General features: G+C 42.1%; 1 protein-coding gene across 2 annotated transcripts in view; it reads right to left on the bottom strand.

The window, feature by feature from the left end:
- The window catches only part of LOC129839683 (glutamate receptor ionotropic, NMDA 2A-like), a 188,477-nt gene that overhangs the window by 67,917 nt on the left and 100,560 nt on the right, over positions 1-20,000 (bottom strand). For both annotated transcript variants that reach the window (XM_055907249.1, XM_055907250.1), the window contains exons 9-12: positions 15,208-15,260; positions 11,356-11,505; positions 4,744-4,915; positions 2,272-2,425 (exon numbers count right to left, since the gene is read on the bottom strand). In XM_055907249.1, coding sequence (XP_055763224.1) covers positions 2,272-2,425; positions 4,744-4,915; positions 11,356-11,505; positions 15,208-15,260 — 529 coding nt within the window. The remainder of the gene's footprint in view (positions 1-2,271; positions 2,426-4,743; positions 4,916-11,355; positions 11,506-15,207; positions 15,261-20,000) is intronic.

Genomic DNA, 20,000 nt, shown 5'->3' with positions numbered 1-20,000 from the left:
AAAAAAATTGCTGTTTTTAATAATGAATAGATTGTGAAACAACGACCCAGATTCTAATCCAAACATGACATCATTGTCAGGGGAACCTGCTGTAGTAAAGAAGACTTGTTTGCTACTCAGACAAGCAGAACACGACTAGAGCTGATAGAGTTGGGACCTTCCTCTAACACAGGGATGTGTTGGAGCAGCCATGGGAAACTCCCGACCTCTGGGACCTTCCTCTAACACAGGGATGTGTTGGAGCAGCCAGGGGAAACTCCCGACCTCTGGGACCTTCCTCTAACACAGGGATGTGTTGGAGCAGCCATGGGAAACTCCCGACCTCTGGGACCTTCCTCTAACACAGGGATGTGTTGGAGTAGCCAGGGGAAACTCCCGACCTCTGGGACCTTCCTCTAACACAGGGATGTGTTGGAGTAGCCAGGGGAAACTCCCGACCTCTGGGACCTTCCTCTAACACAGGGATGTGTTGGAGCAGCCAGGGGAAACTCCCGACCTCTGGGACCTTCCTCTAACACAGGGATGTGTTGGAGCAGCCAGGGGAAACTCCCGACCTCTGGGACCTTCCTCTAACACAGGGATGTGTTGGAGTAGCCAGGGGAAACTCCCGACCTCTGGGACCTTCCTCTAACACAGGGATGTGTTGGAGCAGCCAGGGGAAACTCCCGACCTCTGGGACCTTCCTCTAACACAGGGATGTGTTGGAGCAGCCAGGGGAAACTCCAGACCTCTGGGACCTTCCTCTAACACAGGGATGTGTTGGAGCAGCCAGGGGAAACTCCAGACCTCTGGGACCTTCCTCTAACACAGGGATGTGTTGGAGCAGCCAGGGGAAACTCCAGACCTCTGGGACCTTCCTCTAACACAGGGATGTGTTGGAGCAGCCAGGGAAAACTCCAGACCTCTGGGACCTTCCTCTAACACAGGGATGTGTTGGAGCAGCCAGGGGAAACTCCAGACCTCTGGGACCTTCCTCTAACAGGGATGTGTTGGAGCAGCCAGGGAAAACTCCAGACCTCTGGGACCTTCCTCTAACACAGGGATGTGTTGGAGCAGCCAGTGGAAACTCCAGACATCTGGGACCTGATTGGCATCACACTTTCCCCTCAGACATACAGCTGACTGATTAAACCACCTGCATTCTGAGCTGAAGATCATGATTCAGTCATTATTGGAGTCAGGTGTGTCAGCAGGGGCTTGGGAAAAAAAGTGTGTTCCCATTCAGGCCCCAAGGACTGGAGTTGACCATCCCTGGATTAGAGAGGACTGGGGTTGACCATCCCTGGATTAGAGAGGACTGGAGTTGACCATCCCTGGATTAGAGAGGACTGGGGTTGACCATCCCTGGATTAGAGAGGACTGGAGTTGACCATCCCTGGATTAGAGAGGACTGGGGTTGACCATCCCTGGATTAGAGAGGACTGGGGTTGACCATCCCTGGATTAGAGAGGACTGGGGTTGACCATCCCTGGATTAGAGATGACTGGGGTTGACCATCCCTGGATTAGAGAGGACTGGGTTTGACCATCCCTGGATTAGAGGGAGAGAGAGGACTGGGGTTGACCATCCCTGGATTAGAGGGAGAGAGAGGACTGGAGTTGACCATCCCTGGATTAGAGGGAGAGAGAGGACTGGGGTTGACCATCCCTGGATTAGAGAGGACTGGGGTTGACCATCCCTGGATTAGAGAGGACTGGAGTTGACCATCCCTGGATTAGAGAGGACTGGGGTTGACCATCCCTGGATTAGAGAGGACTGGAGTTGACCATCCCTGGATTAGAGGGAGAGAGAGGACTGGGGTTGACCATCCCTGGATTAGAGAGGACTGGGGTTGACCATCCCTGGATTAGAGAGGACTGGAGTTGACCATCCCTGGATTAGAGAGGACTGGGGTTGACCATCCCTGGATTAGAGAGGACTGGAGTTGACCATCCCTGGATTAGAGGGAGAGAGAGGACTGGGGTTGACCATCCCTGGATTAGAGAGGACTGGGGTTGACCATCCCTGGATTAGAGAGGACTGGAGTTGACCATCCCTGGATTAGAGAGGACTGGGGTTGACCATCCCTGGATTAGAGAGGACTGGAGTTGACCATCCCTGGATTAGAGGGAGAGAGAGGACTGGGGTTGACCATCCCTGGATTAGAGGGAGAGAGAGGACTGGGGTTGACCATCCCTGGATTAGAGGGAGAGAGAGGGAGAGCGAAACAGACAGAGATGGTAAAACAGAAAGAAAGACAGAAAGACAGACAGACAGAAGGATGTGTATTACCGAGGAAGGCGGAGGGGGAGACGGTGCCGTTGCTCCGGGCGACCATGACGCTGATGCCCGTCTCCACGAAGGGGACAGAGAAGTCTATGACCTCTGACCTTTCCTCATTGATGGTCAACGACCCCACTGCCATCGCTGCCTTCTTTTCAATCACCTGAACAACACAGACATTATATACATTAAATACACACACATTATATACAGATACATTATACATTATATACACATTATATATATACATTATCACCTGGACAACACAGACATTATATACATTAAATACACACACATTATATACAGATACATTATACATTATATACACATTATATATATACATTATCACCTGGACAACACAGACATTATATACATTAAATACACACACATTATATACAGATACATTATACGTTATATACACATTAAATATATACATTATCACCTGGACAACAGAGACATTATATACAGATACACACAATTTATATACACATTATATACACATTATAAACACATTATAAACACACACACACACACATTATAAACAGACACATACACACACAGAAAGTTTAATTGTCAAATAGCTCTACCTACCTACCTACCTACCTAGCTACCTAGCTACCTAGCTAGCTAGCTAGTTCTATTAACAGAGAGGAAAGGAAGTAGGGAGAGAGACAAAGACTATAAGAGAGAGAGAGACAGACAGGTAGACATACAGACAGACAGGTAGACAGACAAACAGACAGACAGGTAGGCAGACAGACATAGAGACAGACAGACAGGTAGGGTGTGTCTCACCTCTCCCACCATGCCGTTCCAGACAGACATAGAGACAGACAGACAGGTAGGGTGTGTATCACCTCTCCCACCATGCCGTTCCAGACAGACATAGAGACAGACAGACAGGTAGGGTGTGTCTCACCTCTCCCACCATGCCGTTCCAGACAGACATAGAGACAGACAGACAGACAGACAGACAGGTAGGGTGTGTCTCACCTCTCCCACCATGCCGTTCCAGACAGACATATAGACAGACAGACAGGTAGGGCGTGTCTCACCTCTCCCACCATGCCGTTCCAGACAGACATAGAGACAGACAGACAGGTAGGGTGTGTCTCACCTCTCCCACCATGCCGTTCCAGACAGACATAGAGACAGACAGACAGGTAGGGTGTGTCTCACCTCTCCCACCATGCCGTTCCAGACAGACATAGAGACAGACAGACAGGTAGGGTGTGTCTCACCTCTCCCACCATGCCGTTCCAGACAGACATAGAGACAGACAGACAGGTAGGGTGTGTCTCACCTCTCCCACCATGCCGTTCCAGACAGACATAGAGACAGACAGACAGGTAGGGCGTGTCTCACCTCTCCCACCATGCCGTTCCAGACAGACATAGAGACAGACAGACAGGTAGGGTGTGTCTCACCTCTCCCACCATGCCGTTCCAGACAGACATAGAGACAGACAGACAGGTAGGGCGTGTCTCACCTCTCCCACCATGCCGTTCCAGACAGACATAGAGACAGACAGACAGGTAGGGCGTGTCTCACCTCTCCCACCATGCCGTTCCAGACAGACATAGAGACAGACAGACAGGTAGGGCGTGTCTCACCTCTCCCACCATGCCGTTCCAGACAGACATAGAGACAGACAGACAGGTAGGGCGTGTCTCACCTCTCCCACCATGCCGTTCCAGACAGACATAGAGACAGACAGACAGGTAGGGCGTGTCTCACCTCTCCCACCATGCCGTTCCAGACAGACATAGAGACAGACAGACAGGTAGGGCGTGTCTCACCTCTCCCACCATGCCGTTCCAGACAGACATAGAGACAGACAGACAGGTAGGGCGTGTCTCACCTCTCCCACCATGCCGTTCCAGACAGACATAGAGACAGACAGACAGGTAGGGCGTGTCTCACCTCTCCCACCATGCCGTTCCAGACAGACATAGAGACAGACAGACAGGTAGGGCGTGTCTCACCTCTCCCACCATGCCGTTCCAGACAGACATAGAGACAGACAGACAGGTAGGGCGTGTCTCACCTCTCCCACCATGCCGTTCCAGACAGACATAGAGACAGACAGACAGGTAGGGTGTGTCTCACCTCTCCCACCATGCCGTTCCAGACAGACATAGAGACAGACAGACAGGTAGGGTGTGTCTCACCTCTCCCACCATGCCGTTCCAGACAGACATATAGACAGACAGACAGGTAGGGCGTGTCTCACCTCTCCCACCATGCCGTTCCAGACAGACATAGAGACAGACAGACAGGTAGGGCGTGTCTCACCTCTCCCACCATGCCGTTCCAGACAGACATAGAGACAGACAGACAGGTAGGGCGTGTCTCACCTCTCCCACCATGCCGTTCCAGACAGACATATAGACAGACAGACAGGTAGGGCGTGTCTCACCTCTCCCACCATGCCGTTCCAGACAGACATAGAGACAGACAGACAGGTGGGGCGTGTCTCACCTCTCCCACCATGCCGTTCCAGACGTTGTTGATCTTCTTGCCGTGTTTTCCGTTGGTCACCAGGTAGAGGTCGAAGGTGAACTTGACGTTGCGGGCGATCTTCTTCAGGATGTCGATACAGAACCCTTTGCAACACTGCTTTATATAGGAACCTCCGTCTTTTGTAGAGTTACTGCAACACACACACATAGATACAGGTCAGTGTGTATCAGGGCCTGTCTGTGTGTATGAGTGTTCCCTGCTTCTGTCAGTAAATGAGTGTGTGAGTGGGCCGTCTGAATAAACCAGATGAAGACATGGATAGAGGAGCAGATGCTGCAAGACTTTAAATAGAGCTCCAACTAACTACTGTATCTTAACTCACACACACACACACACACACACACACACACACACACACACACACACACACACACACACACACACACACACACACACACACACACACACACACACACACACACACACACACAAAACACACACACACACCGACTCTTCCTAGCTACCACCAGGATTAAAATATCAGATGGCCCTCTATCCCTTCTGTCTCTCCCTCTCTCTCCCTCAAACTATAAAGGAAATAGAGACCCTGGAGTACACTATAAAGGAAATAGAGACCCTGGAGTACACTATAAAGGAAATAGAGACCCTGGAGTACACTATAAAGGAAATAGAGACCCTGGAGTACACTATAAAGGAAATAGAGACCCTGGAGTACACTATAAAGGAAATAGGAGACACTGGAGTGCACTATAAAGGGAATAGGAAACACTGGAGTGCACTATAAAGGGAATAGGAGACACTGGAGTACACTATAAAGGAAATAGGAGACACTGGAGTGCACTATAAAGGGAATAGGAGACACTGGAGTACACTATAAAGGGAATAGGAGACACTGGAGTACACTATAAAGGGAATAGGAGACACTGGAGTACACTAAAAAGGGAAAAGAAGTACACTATAATGAGAAATATATAGAGTGATATATAGAGCAATATAAAGAGTGATAGTGATATATAGATTGATAGTGATATATAGAGTGATAGTGATATATAGAGTGATAGTGATATATAGAGTGATATATAGAGTGATATATATAGTGATAGTGATATATACAGTGATATATAGAGTGGTAGTGATATATAGAGTGATAGTGACATATAGAGTAATATATAGAGTGATAGTGATATATAGAGTGATATATAGAGTGATAGTGATATATAGCATGATATATAGAGTGCTATATAGAATGATATATAGAGTGATATATAGAGTGATATATAGAGTGATATATAGAGTAATATCGTGATATATAGAGTGATATATAGAGTGATATGTAGAGTGATACATATTGATAGTGATATATACAGTGATATATAGAGTGATACATATTGATTGTGATATATAGAGTGATATATAGAGTGATAAATATTGATAGTGATATATGGAGTGATACATAGGGTGATATATAGAGTGATATATAGAGTGATATATAGAGTGATACATAGAGTGATATATAGAGTGATAGTGATATATGGAGTAATAGCGTGATATATAGAGTGATATGTAGAGTGATAAATATTGATAGTGATATACGGCGTGATATATAGGGTGATATATGGAGTGATATATAGAGTGATATATAGAGTGATATATAGAGTGATAGTGATATATAGAGTAATGGTGTGATATATAGAGTGATACATATTGATAGTGATATATAGAGTGGTATATAGAGTGATACATATTGAGAGTGATATACGGAGTGATATATATGGTGATATATAGAGTGATATATAGAGTGATATATAGATTGATAGTGATATATAGAGTGGTATATAGATTTATAGAGATATATAGTGTGATATATATATATGTTGAATGTGATGTATAGAGTGATAAATAGATTGATAATGCTATATAGAGTGATATATAGAGCAATATATAAAACAATATATATATTGATAGTGATATATAGAGTGATATATAGAGTGATATATATAGTGATAGTGATATATACAGTGATATATGGAGTGGTAGTGATATATAGAGTGATAGTGACATATAGAGTAATATATAGAGTGATAGTGATATATAGAGTGATATATAGAGTGATAGTGATATATAGCATGATATATAGAGTGCTATATAGAATGATATATAGAGTGATATATAGAGTGATATATAGAGTGATATATAGAGTAATATCGTGATATATAGAGTGATATATAGAGTGATATGTAGAGTGATACATATTGATAGTGATATATACAGTGATATATAGAGTGATACATATTGATTGTGATATATAGAGTGATATATAGAGTGATAAATATTGATAGTGATATATGGAGTGATACATAGGGTGATATATAGAGTGATATATAGAGTGATATATAGAGTGATACATAGAGTGATATATAGAGTGATAGTGATATATGGAGTAATAGCGTGATATATAGAGTGATATGTAGAGTGATAAATATTGATAGTGATATACGGCGTGATATATAGGGTGATATATGGAGTGATATATAGAGTGATATATAGAGTGATATATAGAGTGATAGTGATATATAGAGTAATGGTGTGATATATAGAGTGATACATATTGATAGTGATATATAGAGTGGTATATAGAGTGATACATATTGAGAGTGATATACGGAGTGATATATATGGTGATATATAGAGTGATATATAGAGTGATATATAGATTGATAGTGATATATAGAGTGGTATATAGATTTATAGAGATATATAGTGTGATATATATATATGTTGAATGTGATGTATAGAGTGATAAATAGATTGATAATGCTATATAGAGTGATATATAGAGCAATATATAAAACAATATATATATTGATAGTGATATATAGAGTGATATATAGAGTGATATATATAGTGATAGTGATATATACAGTGATATATAGAGTGGTAGTGATATATAGAGTGATAGTGACATATAGAGTAATATATAGAGTGATAGTGATATATAGAGTGATATATAGAGTGATAGTGATATATAGCATGATATATAGAGTGCTATATAGAATGATATATAGAGTGATATATAGAGTGATATATAGAGTGATATATAGAGTAATATCGTGATATATAGAGTGATATATAGAGTGATATGTAGAGTGATACATATTGATAGTGATATATACAGTGATATATAGAGTGATACATATTGATTGTGATATATAGAGTGATATATAGAGTGATAAATATTGATAGTGATATATGGAGTGATACATAGGGTGATATATAGAGTGATATATAGAGTGATATATAGAGTGATACATAGAGTGATATATAGAGTGATAGTGATATATGGAGTAATAGCGTGATATATAGAGTGATATGTAGAGTGATAAATATTGATAGTGATATACGGCGTGATATATAGGGTGATATATGGAGTGATATATAGAGTGATATATAGAGTGATATATAGAGTGATAGTGATATATAGAGTAATGGTGTGATATATAGAGTGATACATATTGATAGTGATATATAGAGTGGTATATAGAGTGATACATATTGAGAGTGATATACGGAGTGATATATATGGTGATATATAGAGTGATATATAGAGTGATATATAGATTGATAGTGATATATAGAGTGGTATATAGATTTATAGAGATATATAGAGTGATATATATATATGTTGAATGTGATGTATAGAGTGATAAATAGATTGATAATGCTATATAGAGTGATATATAGAGCAATATATAAAACAATATATATATTGATAGTGATATATATAGTTATATATAGAGTGATGTATAGAGTGATATATAGATTGATAATGATATATAGAGGGATGTATAGAGCAATATATAGATCGATCGTGATATATAGATTTATACATAGAGTGAAATATATATATTAATAGTGATATATAGAGTGATATAGAGTGAGATATGGAGTGATATATAGATTAATAGTGATATATAGAGTGATATATATAGTGATATATATATTGCTAGTGATATATATAGTGATATATGGTTAAATATATAGTTTGGTAGTGATATGTAGTGTGGTATATAGAGTGGTATATAGATTGCTAGTGATATATAGATGATAGGAATATATAGAGTGATATATAGAGTGATCGTGATATATAGAGTGATCGTGATATATAGAGTGAGAGTGATATATAGAGTGATATATAGAGTGATATATAGAGTGATAGTGACATACTGAGTGATATATAGGGTGACATATAGAGCGCTATATATAGTGATATATAGAGTGATATATAGAGTGATATAAATAGTGATATATAGAGTGCTATATAGAGTGGTATATGGAGGGATATATAGAGTGATATATAGAGTGATATATAGAGTGATATATAGAGTGGTATATGGAGGGATATATAGAGTGATATATGGAGTGGTTTATAGAGTGATATATAGAGTGATATATAGAGTGATATATAGAGTGACATACAGAGTGATATATAGAGTGATATATATATAGTGATATATAGTGATATTTGAGTGATAGTGACATACTGGGTGATATATAGGGTGACATATATAGTGATATATAGAGTGATATATAGAGTGATATATAGAGTGATATAGTGACATACAGAGTGATATGTGGAGTGATAGTGTGATATATAGAGCCAGTGGGTTTGGTGACGAATATGAAGCGAGGGCATTGTAAAAAATGGAAAGAATATGGCACCGGAACAAACCTGCCAAGAGAGGGCCGCCCACCAAAACTCACAGACCAGGCAAGGAGGGCATTCATTAGAGAGGCAACACAGAGACCAAAGATAACCCTGAAGGAGCTGCAAAGCTCCACAGCGGAGATTGGATTATCTGTCCATAGGACCACTTTAATTAAGCCGTACACTCCACAGAACTGGGCTTTATGGAAGAGTTACCAGAAAAAAAGCCATTGCTTAAAAATAAAAATAAGCAAACACGTTTGGTGTTCCCCAAAAGGCATGTGGGAGACTACCCAAACATATGGAAGAAGGTACTCTGGTCAGATGAGACAAAAATGTTGCTTTTTGGCCATCATGGAAAAAGATATTAATTTTCACTAACCTTCTCAAACTTCTTCAGATGACAGTCCTATAACATCAAATTACACAATACATATATGGTTTGTTCGAAAATGTGCATATTTAGCGGCACAAATCGTGGTTATACAATATGAATAGTAGCCAAACAACAAACAAAATGTCGGGAGAAATCTTGGGAGAGGCACCTAATCGAATCAATAACTAATCATAAACTTGACAAAAAAATACAGGTTGGACAGCCCATGAAAGATACATTAGTTCTTAATGCAACCGCTGTGTTAGATTTTTAAAATTAACGTTACTACGACATACAGCGTGCGTTAAAGCGAGACCGCACCGAAATTAATGGCGGAATAATAGTTTCACATTTTTCAACAGAACAACGAATTAACATCATAAATAGTTCCTACTATTTGATGAGCTTCCATCAGAATCTTGTGCAAGTTGTCCTTTGTCCAGAATAATCGTTGCTCGGTTGTAGATTGTCGTCTTCAACTTTGGAATTAGCAGCAAACATTAGCCATGTGGCGAAAACGTGTCCAACTCACCATAACGCAGCACAAACAAAATACCGAAAATCGCAACATACTGATATAAACTGATATAACTCGGTTTAAATTAACTACATTATGATGTTTTTAACACCTATATCGAATAAAATCAGAGCCGGATATATCTAAGGCCTATAACGAGAGCTTTTCAGAATGCAATCCTAAGGTCTGTCTTGCGTCATGACGAACGTTGAAAAGAGTGCACCCCCCGTTCCAAGAGCCTTTATACGGCCTCAGATCTACCTAGCAACCCTATTCCAATTCTCACTGCTTACTGACATCTAGGGGAAATCGTATGCAGTGTATGTCGACTCATAGATTACATGCAAATTAATAAACTGACCCTGGAACAGAGTGCCCGATTTCAGATTTCTCACTTCCTGACAGGAAGTTTGCTGCAACTTGAGTTCTGTTTTACTCACAGATATAATTCAAACGGTTTTAGAAACTAGAGAGTGTTTTCTATCCAATAGTAATAATAATATGCATATTGTACGAGCAATAATTGAGTACGAGGCAGTTTAATTTGGGAACGTTTTTTTACAAAGTCGAAATGGCGCCCCCCTATTGAGAAAAGGTTTTAAGGGGAAACATTTACATGTCATGAAATGGCCGAGTCAAAGCCCAGACCAGATTGATTGATTGATTGATAGATTCATAAATAGACAGACAGACAGACAGACAGACAGACAGCCAGACAGCCAGACAGCCAGACAGCCAGACAGACAGACAGACAGACAGACAGACAGACAGACAGACAAGACAAGACAAGACAAGACAGATTGATAGAGTGATATAGGTATAGAGTGATATAGGTATAGAGTGATATAGGTATAGAGTGATATAGGCATAGAGTGATAGATATATAGAGTGATATAGGTATAGAGTGATATAGATATATAGAGTGATAGAGGTATAGTGTGATATAGATATATAGAGTGATAGAGGTATAGTGTGATATAGATATATAGAGTGATAGAGGTGTAGACCTACTCTTTAACATGTTTCCTACAGGGAACAGAGTTCCTCATGCATGTTCCAGTCAGGATGTCTACGTTGTCAACGACCACGAAGGGTTTCTCCTCCAGAGTCACAATAGACAGGTGGTTCTCATCAGCCTCCTCGTCTCCCCACGAGTTATACCTGCTCACAGACACATTATAATGCATTATAACAAGATATACCTGCTCAGATAGACATTATAATGCATTATAACAAGAAACACCTGCTCAGACAGACATTATAATGCATTATAACAAGATACACCTGCTCAGACAGACATTATAATGCATTATAACAAGATATACCTGCTCAGATAGATATTATAATGCATTATAACAAGATATACCTGCTCAGACAGACATTATAATGCATTATAACAAGATACACCTGCTCAGACAGAAATTATAATGCACTATAACAATATATACCTGCTCAGACAGACATTATAATGCATTATAACAAGATATACCTGCTCAGACAGACATTATAATGCATTATAACAAGATATACCTGCTCAGACAGACATTATAATGCATTATAACAATATATACCTGCTCAGACAGATATTATAACGCATTATAACGAGTTACGCCTGCTTACACAGAAAACCAGGGGGTTAAGGTTAGACTAGTGTCCTGTCCAGGGGAATAGGGCTAGACTAGTGTCCTGTCCAGGGGGATAGGGTTAGACTAGTGCCCTGTCTGGGGCTCAGGGTTAGGCTAGTGTCCTGTCCAGGGGGTTAGGGTTAGACTAGTGTCCTGCCCAGGGGTTAGGGTTAGACTAGTGTCCTGTCCAGGGGTTAGGGTAAGACTAGTGTCCTGTCCAAGGGGTTAGGGTTAGACTAGTGCCCTGTCTGGGGCTCAGGGTTAGACTAGTGTCCTGTCCAAGGGGTTAGGGTTAGACTAGTGTCCTGTCCAGGGGGTTAGGGTTAGACTAGTGTCCTGTCCAGGGGGTTAGGGTTAGACTAGTGCCCTGTCCAGGGGCTCAGGGTTAGACTAGTGTCCTGTCCAAGGGGTTAGGGTTAGACTAGTGTCCTGTCCAGGGGGTTAGGGTTAGACTAGTGTCCTGTCAAGGGGGTTAGGGTTAGACTAGTGTCCTGTCCAGGGGTTAGGGTAAGACTAGTGTCCTGTCCAGGGGGTTAGGGTTAGACTAGTGCCCGGTCCAGGGGGTTAGGGTAAGACTAGTGCCCTGTCCAGGGGGTTAGGGTTAGACGAGTGTCCTTTCCAGGGGGTTAGGGTTAGACTAGTGTCCTGTCCAGGGGTTAGGGTAAGACTAGTGCCCTGTCCAGGGGGTTAGGGTTAGACGAGTGTCCTGTCCAGGGGGTTAGGGTAAGACTAGTGTCCTGTCCAGGGGGTTAGGGTTAGACTAGTGTCCTGTCCAGGGGGTTAGGGTTAGACTAGTGTCCTGTCAAAGGGGTTAGGGTTAGACTAGTGTCCTGTCCAGGGGTTAGGGTAAGACTAGTGTCCTGTCCAGGGGTTAGGGTTAGACTAGTGCCCTGTCCAGGGGGTTAGGGTTAGACTAGTGCCCTGTCCAGGGGGTTAAGGTTAGACTAGTGCCCTGTCCAGGGGGTTAAGGTTAGACTCGTGCCCTGTCCAGGGGGTTAAGGTTAGACTAGTGCCCTGTCCAGGGGGTTAGAGTTCGACTAGCTCCCTGTCCAGGGGGTTAGGGTTAGACTAGTGCCCTGTCCAGGGCGTTAGGGTTAGACTAGTGCCCTGTCCAGGGGGTTAGAGTTCGACTAGCTCCCTGTCCAGGGGGTTAGGGTTAGACTAGTGTCCTGTCCAGTGGGTTAGACTAGTGCCCTGTCCAGGGGGTTAGGGTTAGACTAGTGTCCTGTCCAGGGGGTTAGGGTTCGACTAGTGTCCTGTCCAGGGGGTTAGGGTTAGACTAGTGCCCTGTCCAGGGCTTAGGGTTAGACTAGTGCCCTGTCCAGGGGGTTAGGGTTAGACTAGTGTCCTGTCCAGGGGGTTAGGGTTCGACTAGTGTCCTGTCCAGGGGGTTAGGGTTAGACTAGTGCCCTGTCCAGGGCTTAGGGTTAGACTAGTGCCCTGTCCAGGGGGTTAGGGTTAGACTAGTGTCCTGTCCAGTGGGTTACGGTTAGACTAGTGACCTGTCCAGGGGGTTAGGGTTAGACTAGTGTCCTGTCCAGGGGGTTAGGGTTAGACTAGTGTCCTGTCCAGGGGGTTAGGGTTAGACTAGTGTCCTGTCCAGGGGGTTAGGGTTAGACTAGTGTCCTGTCTGGGGCTCAGGGTTAGACTAGTGTCCTGTCCAGGGGGTTAGGGTTAGACTAGTGTCCTGTCCAGGGGGTTAGGGTTCGACTAGTGTCCTGTCCAGGGGGTTAGGGTTAGACTAGTGCCCTGTCCAGGGCTTAGGGTTAGACTAGTGCCCTGTCCAGGGGGTTAGGGTTAGACTAGTGTCCTGTCCAGTGGGTTACGGTTAGACTAGTGACCTGTCCAGGGGGTTAGGGTTAGACTAGTGTCCTGTCCAGGGGGTTAGGGTTAGACTAGTGTCCTGTCCAGGGGGTTAGGGTTAGACTAGTGTCCTGTCCAGGGGGTTAGGGTTAGACTAGTGTCCTGTCTGGGGCTCAGGGTTAGACTAGTGTCCTGTCCAGGGGGTTAGGGTTAGACTAGTGTCCTGTCCAGGGGGTTAAGGTTAGACTAGTGCCCTGTCCAGGGGGTTAGGGTTAGACTAGTGTCCTGTCCAGGGGGTTAGGGTTAGACTAGTGTCCTGTCCAGGGGTTAGGGTTAGACTAGTGCCCTGTCCAGGGGGTTAGGGTTAGACTAGTGCCCTGTCCAGGGGGTTAAGGTTAGACTAGTGCCCTGTCCAGGGGGTTAAGGTTAGACTCGTGCCCTGTCCAGGGGGTTAAGGTTAGACTAGTGCCCTGTCCAGGGGGTTAGAGTTCGACTAGCTCCCTGTCCAGGGGGTTAGGGTTAGACTAGTGCCCTGTCCAGGGCGTTAGGGTTAGACTAGTGCCCTGTCCAGGGGGTTAGAGTTCGACTAGCTCCCTGTCCAGGGGGTTAGGGTTAGACTAGTGTCCTGTCCAGTGGGTTAGACTAGTGCCCTGTCCAGGGCGTTAGGGTTAGACTAGTGCCCTGTCCAGGGGGATAGGGTTAGACTAGTGCCCTGTCCAGGGGGTTAGGGTTAGACTAGTGTTCTGTCCAGTGAGTTAGACTAGTGTCCTGTCCAGGGGGTTAAGGTTAGACTAGTGCCCTGTCCAGGGGGTTAGGGTTAGACTAGTGCCCTGTCCAGGGGGTTAGGGTTAGACTAGTGTCCTGTCCAGGGGGTTAGGGTTAGACTAGTGTCCTGTCCAGGGGGTTAGGGTTCGACTAGTGTCCTGTCCAGGGGGCTAGGGTTAGACTAGTGTCCTGTCCAGGCCTTAGGGTTAGAAAAGTGTCCTGTCCGGGGCTTAGGGTTAGAAAAGTGTCCTGTCCGGGGCTTAGGGTTAGACTAGTGCCCTGTCCAGGGGGTTAGGGTTAGGGTTAGACTAGTGTCCTGTCCAGGGGGTTAGGGTTAGGGTTAGACTAGTGTCCTGTCCAGGGGGTTACGGTTAGACTAGTGTCCTGTCCAGGGGGTTAGGGTTAGACTAGTGTCCTGTCCAGAGGGTTAGGGTTAGACTAGTGTCCTGTCCAGGGGGCTAGGGTTAGACTAGTGTCCTGTCCAGGCCTTAGGGTTAGAAAAGTGTCCTGTCCGGGGCTTAGGGTTAGAAAAGTGTCCTGTCCGGGGCTTAGGGTTAGACAAGCGCGTAACTAGATGTAACTACGTCATATGAACAGGCTACTGACTATCTTTATTTTACATGTAACTGTGTCATATAAACAATGTAAATAGATTTAAAAATAGTTCTACCTGGGCCATACCGGGAACATCAGAGAAAGGGTCCCATTCTCCCAACGACCCATCTGGATAGAGTGAGAGAAATAGAGAGTGAGAGAAATAGAGAGGGAGAGAAATAGAGAGGGAGATAAATAGAGAGGGAGAGAGAGAGAGAGAGAGAGAGAGAGAGAGAGAGAGAGAGAGACAGACAGACAGACAGACAGACAGACAGACAGACAGACAGACAAAGAGAGAGACAAAGAGAAAGACAAAGAGAGAGAGAGGAGAGGGTGAGAGAAATACATTTTTCAGAGTAGAGTAGATATCAACAGTATCTATCTACCAGCTGGATAGATATACAGAGAGTAGATATCAACAGTATCTATCTACCAGCTGGATAGATATACAGAGAGTAGATATCAACAGTATCTATCTACCAGCTGGACAGATATACAGAGAGTAGATATCAACAGTATGTTATTACCAGCTGGATAGATATACAGAGAGTAGATATCAACAGTATCTATCTACCAGCTGGACAGATATACAGAGAGTAGATATCCACAGTATCTATCTACCAGCTGGACAGATATACAGAGAGTAGATATCAACCAGCTGGACAGATATACAGAGAGTAGATATCAACAGTATGTTCCTACCAGCTGGACAGATATACAGAGAGTAGATATCAACAGTATCTATCTACCAACTGGACAGATATACAGAGAGTAGATATCAACAGTATCTATCTACCAGCTGGATAGATATACAGAGAGTAGATATCAACAGTATCTATCTACCAGCTGGACAGATATACAGAGAGTAGATATCAACAGTATCTATCTACCAGCTGGACAGATATACAGAGAGTAGATATCAACAGTATGTTCCTACCAGCTGGACAGATATACAGAGAGTAGATATCAACAGTATCTATCTACCAACTGGACAGATATACAGAGAGTAGATATTAACAGTATCTATCTACCAGCTGGATAGATATACAGAGAGTAGATATCAACAGTATCTATCTACCAGCTAGACAGATATACAGAGAGTAGATATCAACAGTATCTATCTACCAGCTGGATAGATATACAGAGAGTAGATATCAACAGTATCTAGGTACCAGCTGGACAGATATACAGAGAGTAGATATTAACAGTATCTATCTACCAACTGGACAGATATACAGAGAGTAGATATTAACAGTATCTATCTACCAGCTGGACAGATATACAGAGAGTAGATATCAACAGTATCTATCTACCAGCTGGATAGATATACAGAGAGTAGATATCAACAGTATCTATCTACCAGCTGGATAGATATACAGAGAGTAGATATCAACAGTATCTATCTACCAGCTGGACAGATATACAGAGAGTAGATATCAACCAGCTGGACAGATATACAGAGAGTAGATATCAACAGTATCTATCTACCAGCTGGACAGATATACAGAGAGTAGATATTAACAGTATCTATCTACCAACTGGACAGATATACAGAGAGTAGATATTAACAGTATCTATCTACCAGCTGGACAGATATACAGAGAGTAGATATCAACAGTATCTATCTACCAGCTGGATAGATATACAGAGAGTAGATATCAACAGTATCTATCTACCAGCTGGACAGATATACAGAGAGTAGATATCAACCAGCTGGACAGATATACAGAGAGTAGATATCAACAGTATCTATCTACCAGCTGGACAGATATACAGAGAGTAGATATCAACAGTATCTATCTACCAGCTGGATAGATATACAGAGAGTAGATATCAACAGTATCTATCTACCAGCTGGATAGATATACAGAGAGTAGATATCAACAGTATCTATCTACCAGCTGGACAGATATACAGAGAGTAGATATCAACCAGCTGGACAGATATACAGAGAGTAGATATCAACAGTATCTATCTACCAGCTGGATAGATATACAGAGAGTAGATATCAACAGTATCTATCTACCAGCTGGATAGATATACAGAGAGTAGATATCAACAGTATCTATCTACCAGCTGGATAGATATACAGAGAGTAGATATCAACAGTATCTATCTACCAGCTGGATAGATATACAGAGAGTAGATATCAACAGTATCTATCTACCAGCTGGACAGATATACAGAGAGTAGATATCAACAGTATCTATCTACCAGCTGGATAGATATACAGAGAGTAGATATCAACAGTATGTTTCTACCAGCTGGATAGATATACAGAGAGTAGATATCAACAGTATCTATCTACCAGCTGGACAGATATACAGAGAGTAGATATCAACAGTATGTTCCTACCAGCTGGACAGATATACAGAGAGTAGATATCAACAGTATCTATCTACCAGCTGGATAGATATACAGAGAGTAGATATCAACAGTATCTATCTACCAGCTGGATAGATATACAGAGAGTAGATATCAACAGTATCTATCTACCAGCTGGATAGATATACAGAGAGTAGATATCAACAGTATCTATCTACCAGCTGGATAGATATACAGAGAGTAGATATCAACAGTTTCTATCTACCAGCTGGACAGATATACAGAGAGTAGATATTAACAGTATCTATCTACCAGCTGGACAGATATACAGAGAGTAGATATCAACAGTATGTTCCTACCAGCTGGATAGATATACAGAGAGTAGATATTAACAGTATCTATCTACCAACTGGACAGATATACAGAGAGTAGATATTAACAGTATCTATCTACCAGCTGGACAGATATACAGAGAGTAGATATCAACAGTATGTTCCTACCAGCTGGATAGATATACAGAGAGTAGATATTAACAGTATCTATCTACCAGCTGGATAGATATACAGAGAGTAGATATCAACAGTATCTATCTACCAGCTGGACAGATATACAGAGAGTAGATATTAACAGTATCTATCTACCAGCTGGATAGATATACAGAGAGTAGATATTAACAGTATCTATCTACCAGCTGGACAGATATACAGAGAGTAGATATCAACAGTATCTATCTACCAGCTGGACAGATATACAGAGAGTAGATATTAACAGTATCTATCTACCAGCTGGATAGATATACAGAGAGTAGATATCAACAGTATCTATCTACCAGCTGGATAGATATACAGAGAGTAGATATCAACAGTATGTTTCTACCAGCTGGATAGATATACAGAGAGTAGATAACAACAGTATCTATCTACCAGCTGGATAGATATACAGAGAGTAGATATCAACAGTATGTTTCTACCAGCTGGATAGATATACAGAGAGTAGATATCAACAGTATCTATCTACCAGCTGGATAGATATACAGAGAGTAGATATCAACAGCATCTATCTACCAGCTGGACAGATATACAGAGAGTAGATAACAACAGTATCTATCTACCAGCTGGATAGATATACAGAGAGTAGATATCAACAGTATCTATCTACCAGCTGGACAGATATACAGAGAGTAGATATCAACCAGCTGGACAGATATACAGAGAGTAGATATCAACAGTATCTATCTACCAGCTGGACAGATATACAGAGAGTAGATATCAACAGTATCTATCTACCAGCTGGATAGATATACAGAGAGTAGATATCAACAGTATCTATCTACCAGCTGGATAGATATACAGAGAGTAGATATCAACAGTATCTATCTACCAGCTGGACAGATATACAGAGAGTAGATATCAACCAGCTGGACAGATATACAGAGAGTAGATATCAACAGTATCTATCTACCAGCTGGACAGATATACAGAGAGTAGATATCAACAGTATCTATCTACCAGCTGGATAGATATACAGAGAGTAGATATCAACAGTATCTATCTACCAGCTGGATAGATATACAGAGAGTAGATATCAACAGTATCTATCTACCAGCTGGATAGATATACAGAGAGTAGATATCAACAGTATCTATCTACCAGCTGGATAGATATACAGAGAGTAGATATCAACAGTATCTATCTACCAACTGGACAGATATACAGAGAGTAGATATCAACAGTATCTATCTACCAGCTGGATAGATATACAGAGAGTAGATATCAACAGTATGTTTCTACCAGCTGGATAGATATACAGAGAGTAGATATCAACAGTATCTATCTACCAGCTGGACAGATATACAGAGAGTAGATATCAACAGTATGTTCCTACCAGCTGGACAGATATACAGAGAGTAGATATCAACAGTATCTATCTACCAACTGGACAGATATACAGAGAGTAGATATTAACAGTATCTATCTACCAGCTGGATAGATATACAGAGAGTAGATATCAACAGTATCTATCTACCAGCTAGACAGATATACAGAGAGTAGATATCAACAGTATCTATCTACCAGCTGGATAGATATACAGAGAGTAGATATCAACAGTATCTATCTACCAGCTGGACAGATATACAGAGAGTAGATATTAACAGTATCTATCTACCAACTGGACAGATATACAGAGAGTAGATATTAACAGTATCTATCTACCAGCTGGACAGATATACAGAGAGTAGATATCAACAGTATCTATCTACCAGCTGGATAGATATACAGAGAGTAGATATCAACAGTATCTATCTACCAGCTGGATAGATATACAGAGAGTAGATATCAACAGTATCTATCTACCAGCTGGACAGATATACAGAGAGTAGATATCAACCAGCTGGACAGATATACAGAGAGTAGATATCAACAGTATCTATCTACCAGCTGGACAGATATACAGAGAGTAGATATTAACAGTATCTATCTACCAACTGGACAGATATACAGAGAGTAGATATTAACAGTATCTATCTACCAGCTGGACAGATAT

Source organism: Salvelinus fontinalis, chromosome 40 (genome assembly GCF_029448725.1).
Source record: "Salvelinus fontinalis isolate EN_2023a chromosome 40, ASM2944872v1, whole genome shotgun sequence".
NCBI classification, from domain to species: Eukaryota; Metazoa; Chordata; class Actinopteri; order Salmoniformes; family Salmonidae; genus Salvelinus; species Salvelinus fontinalis.
This window is presented reverse-complemented; position numbering and strand designations above follow the sequence as displayed.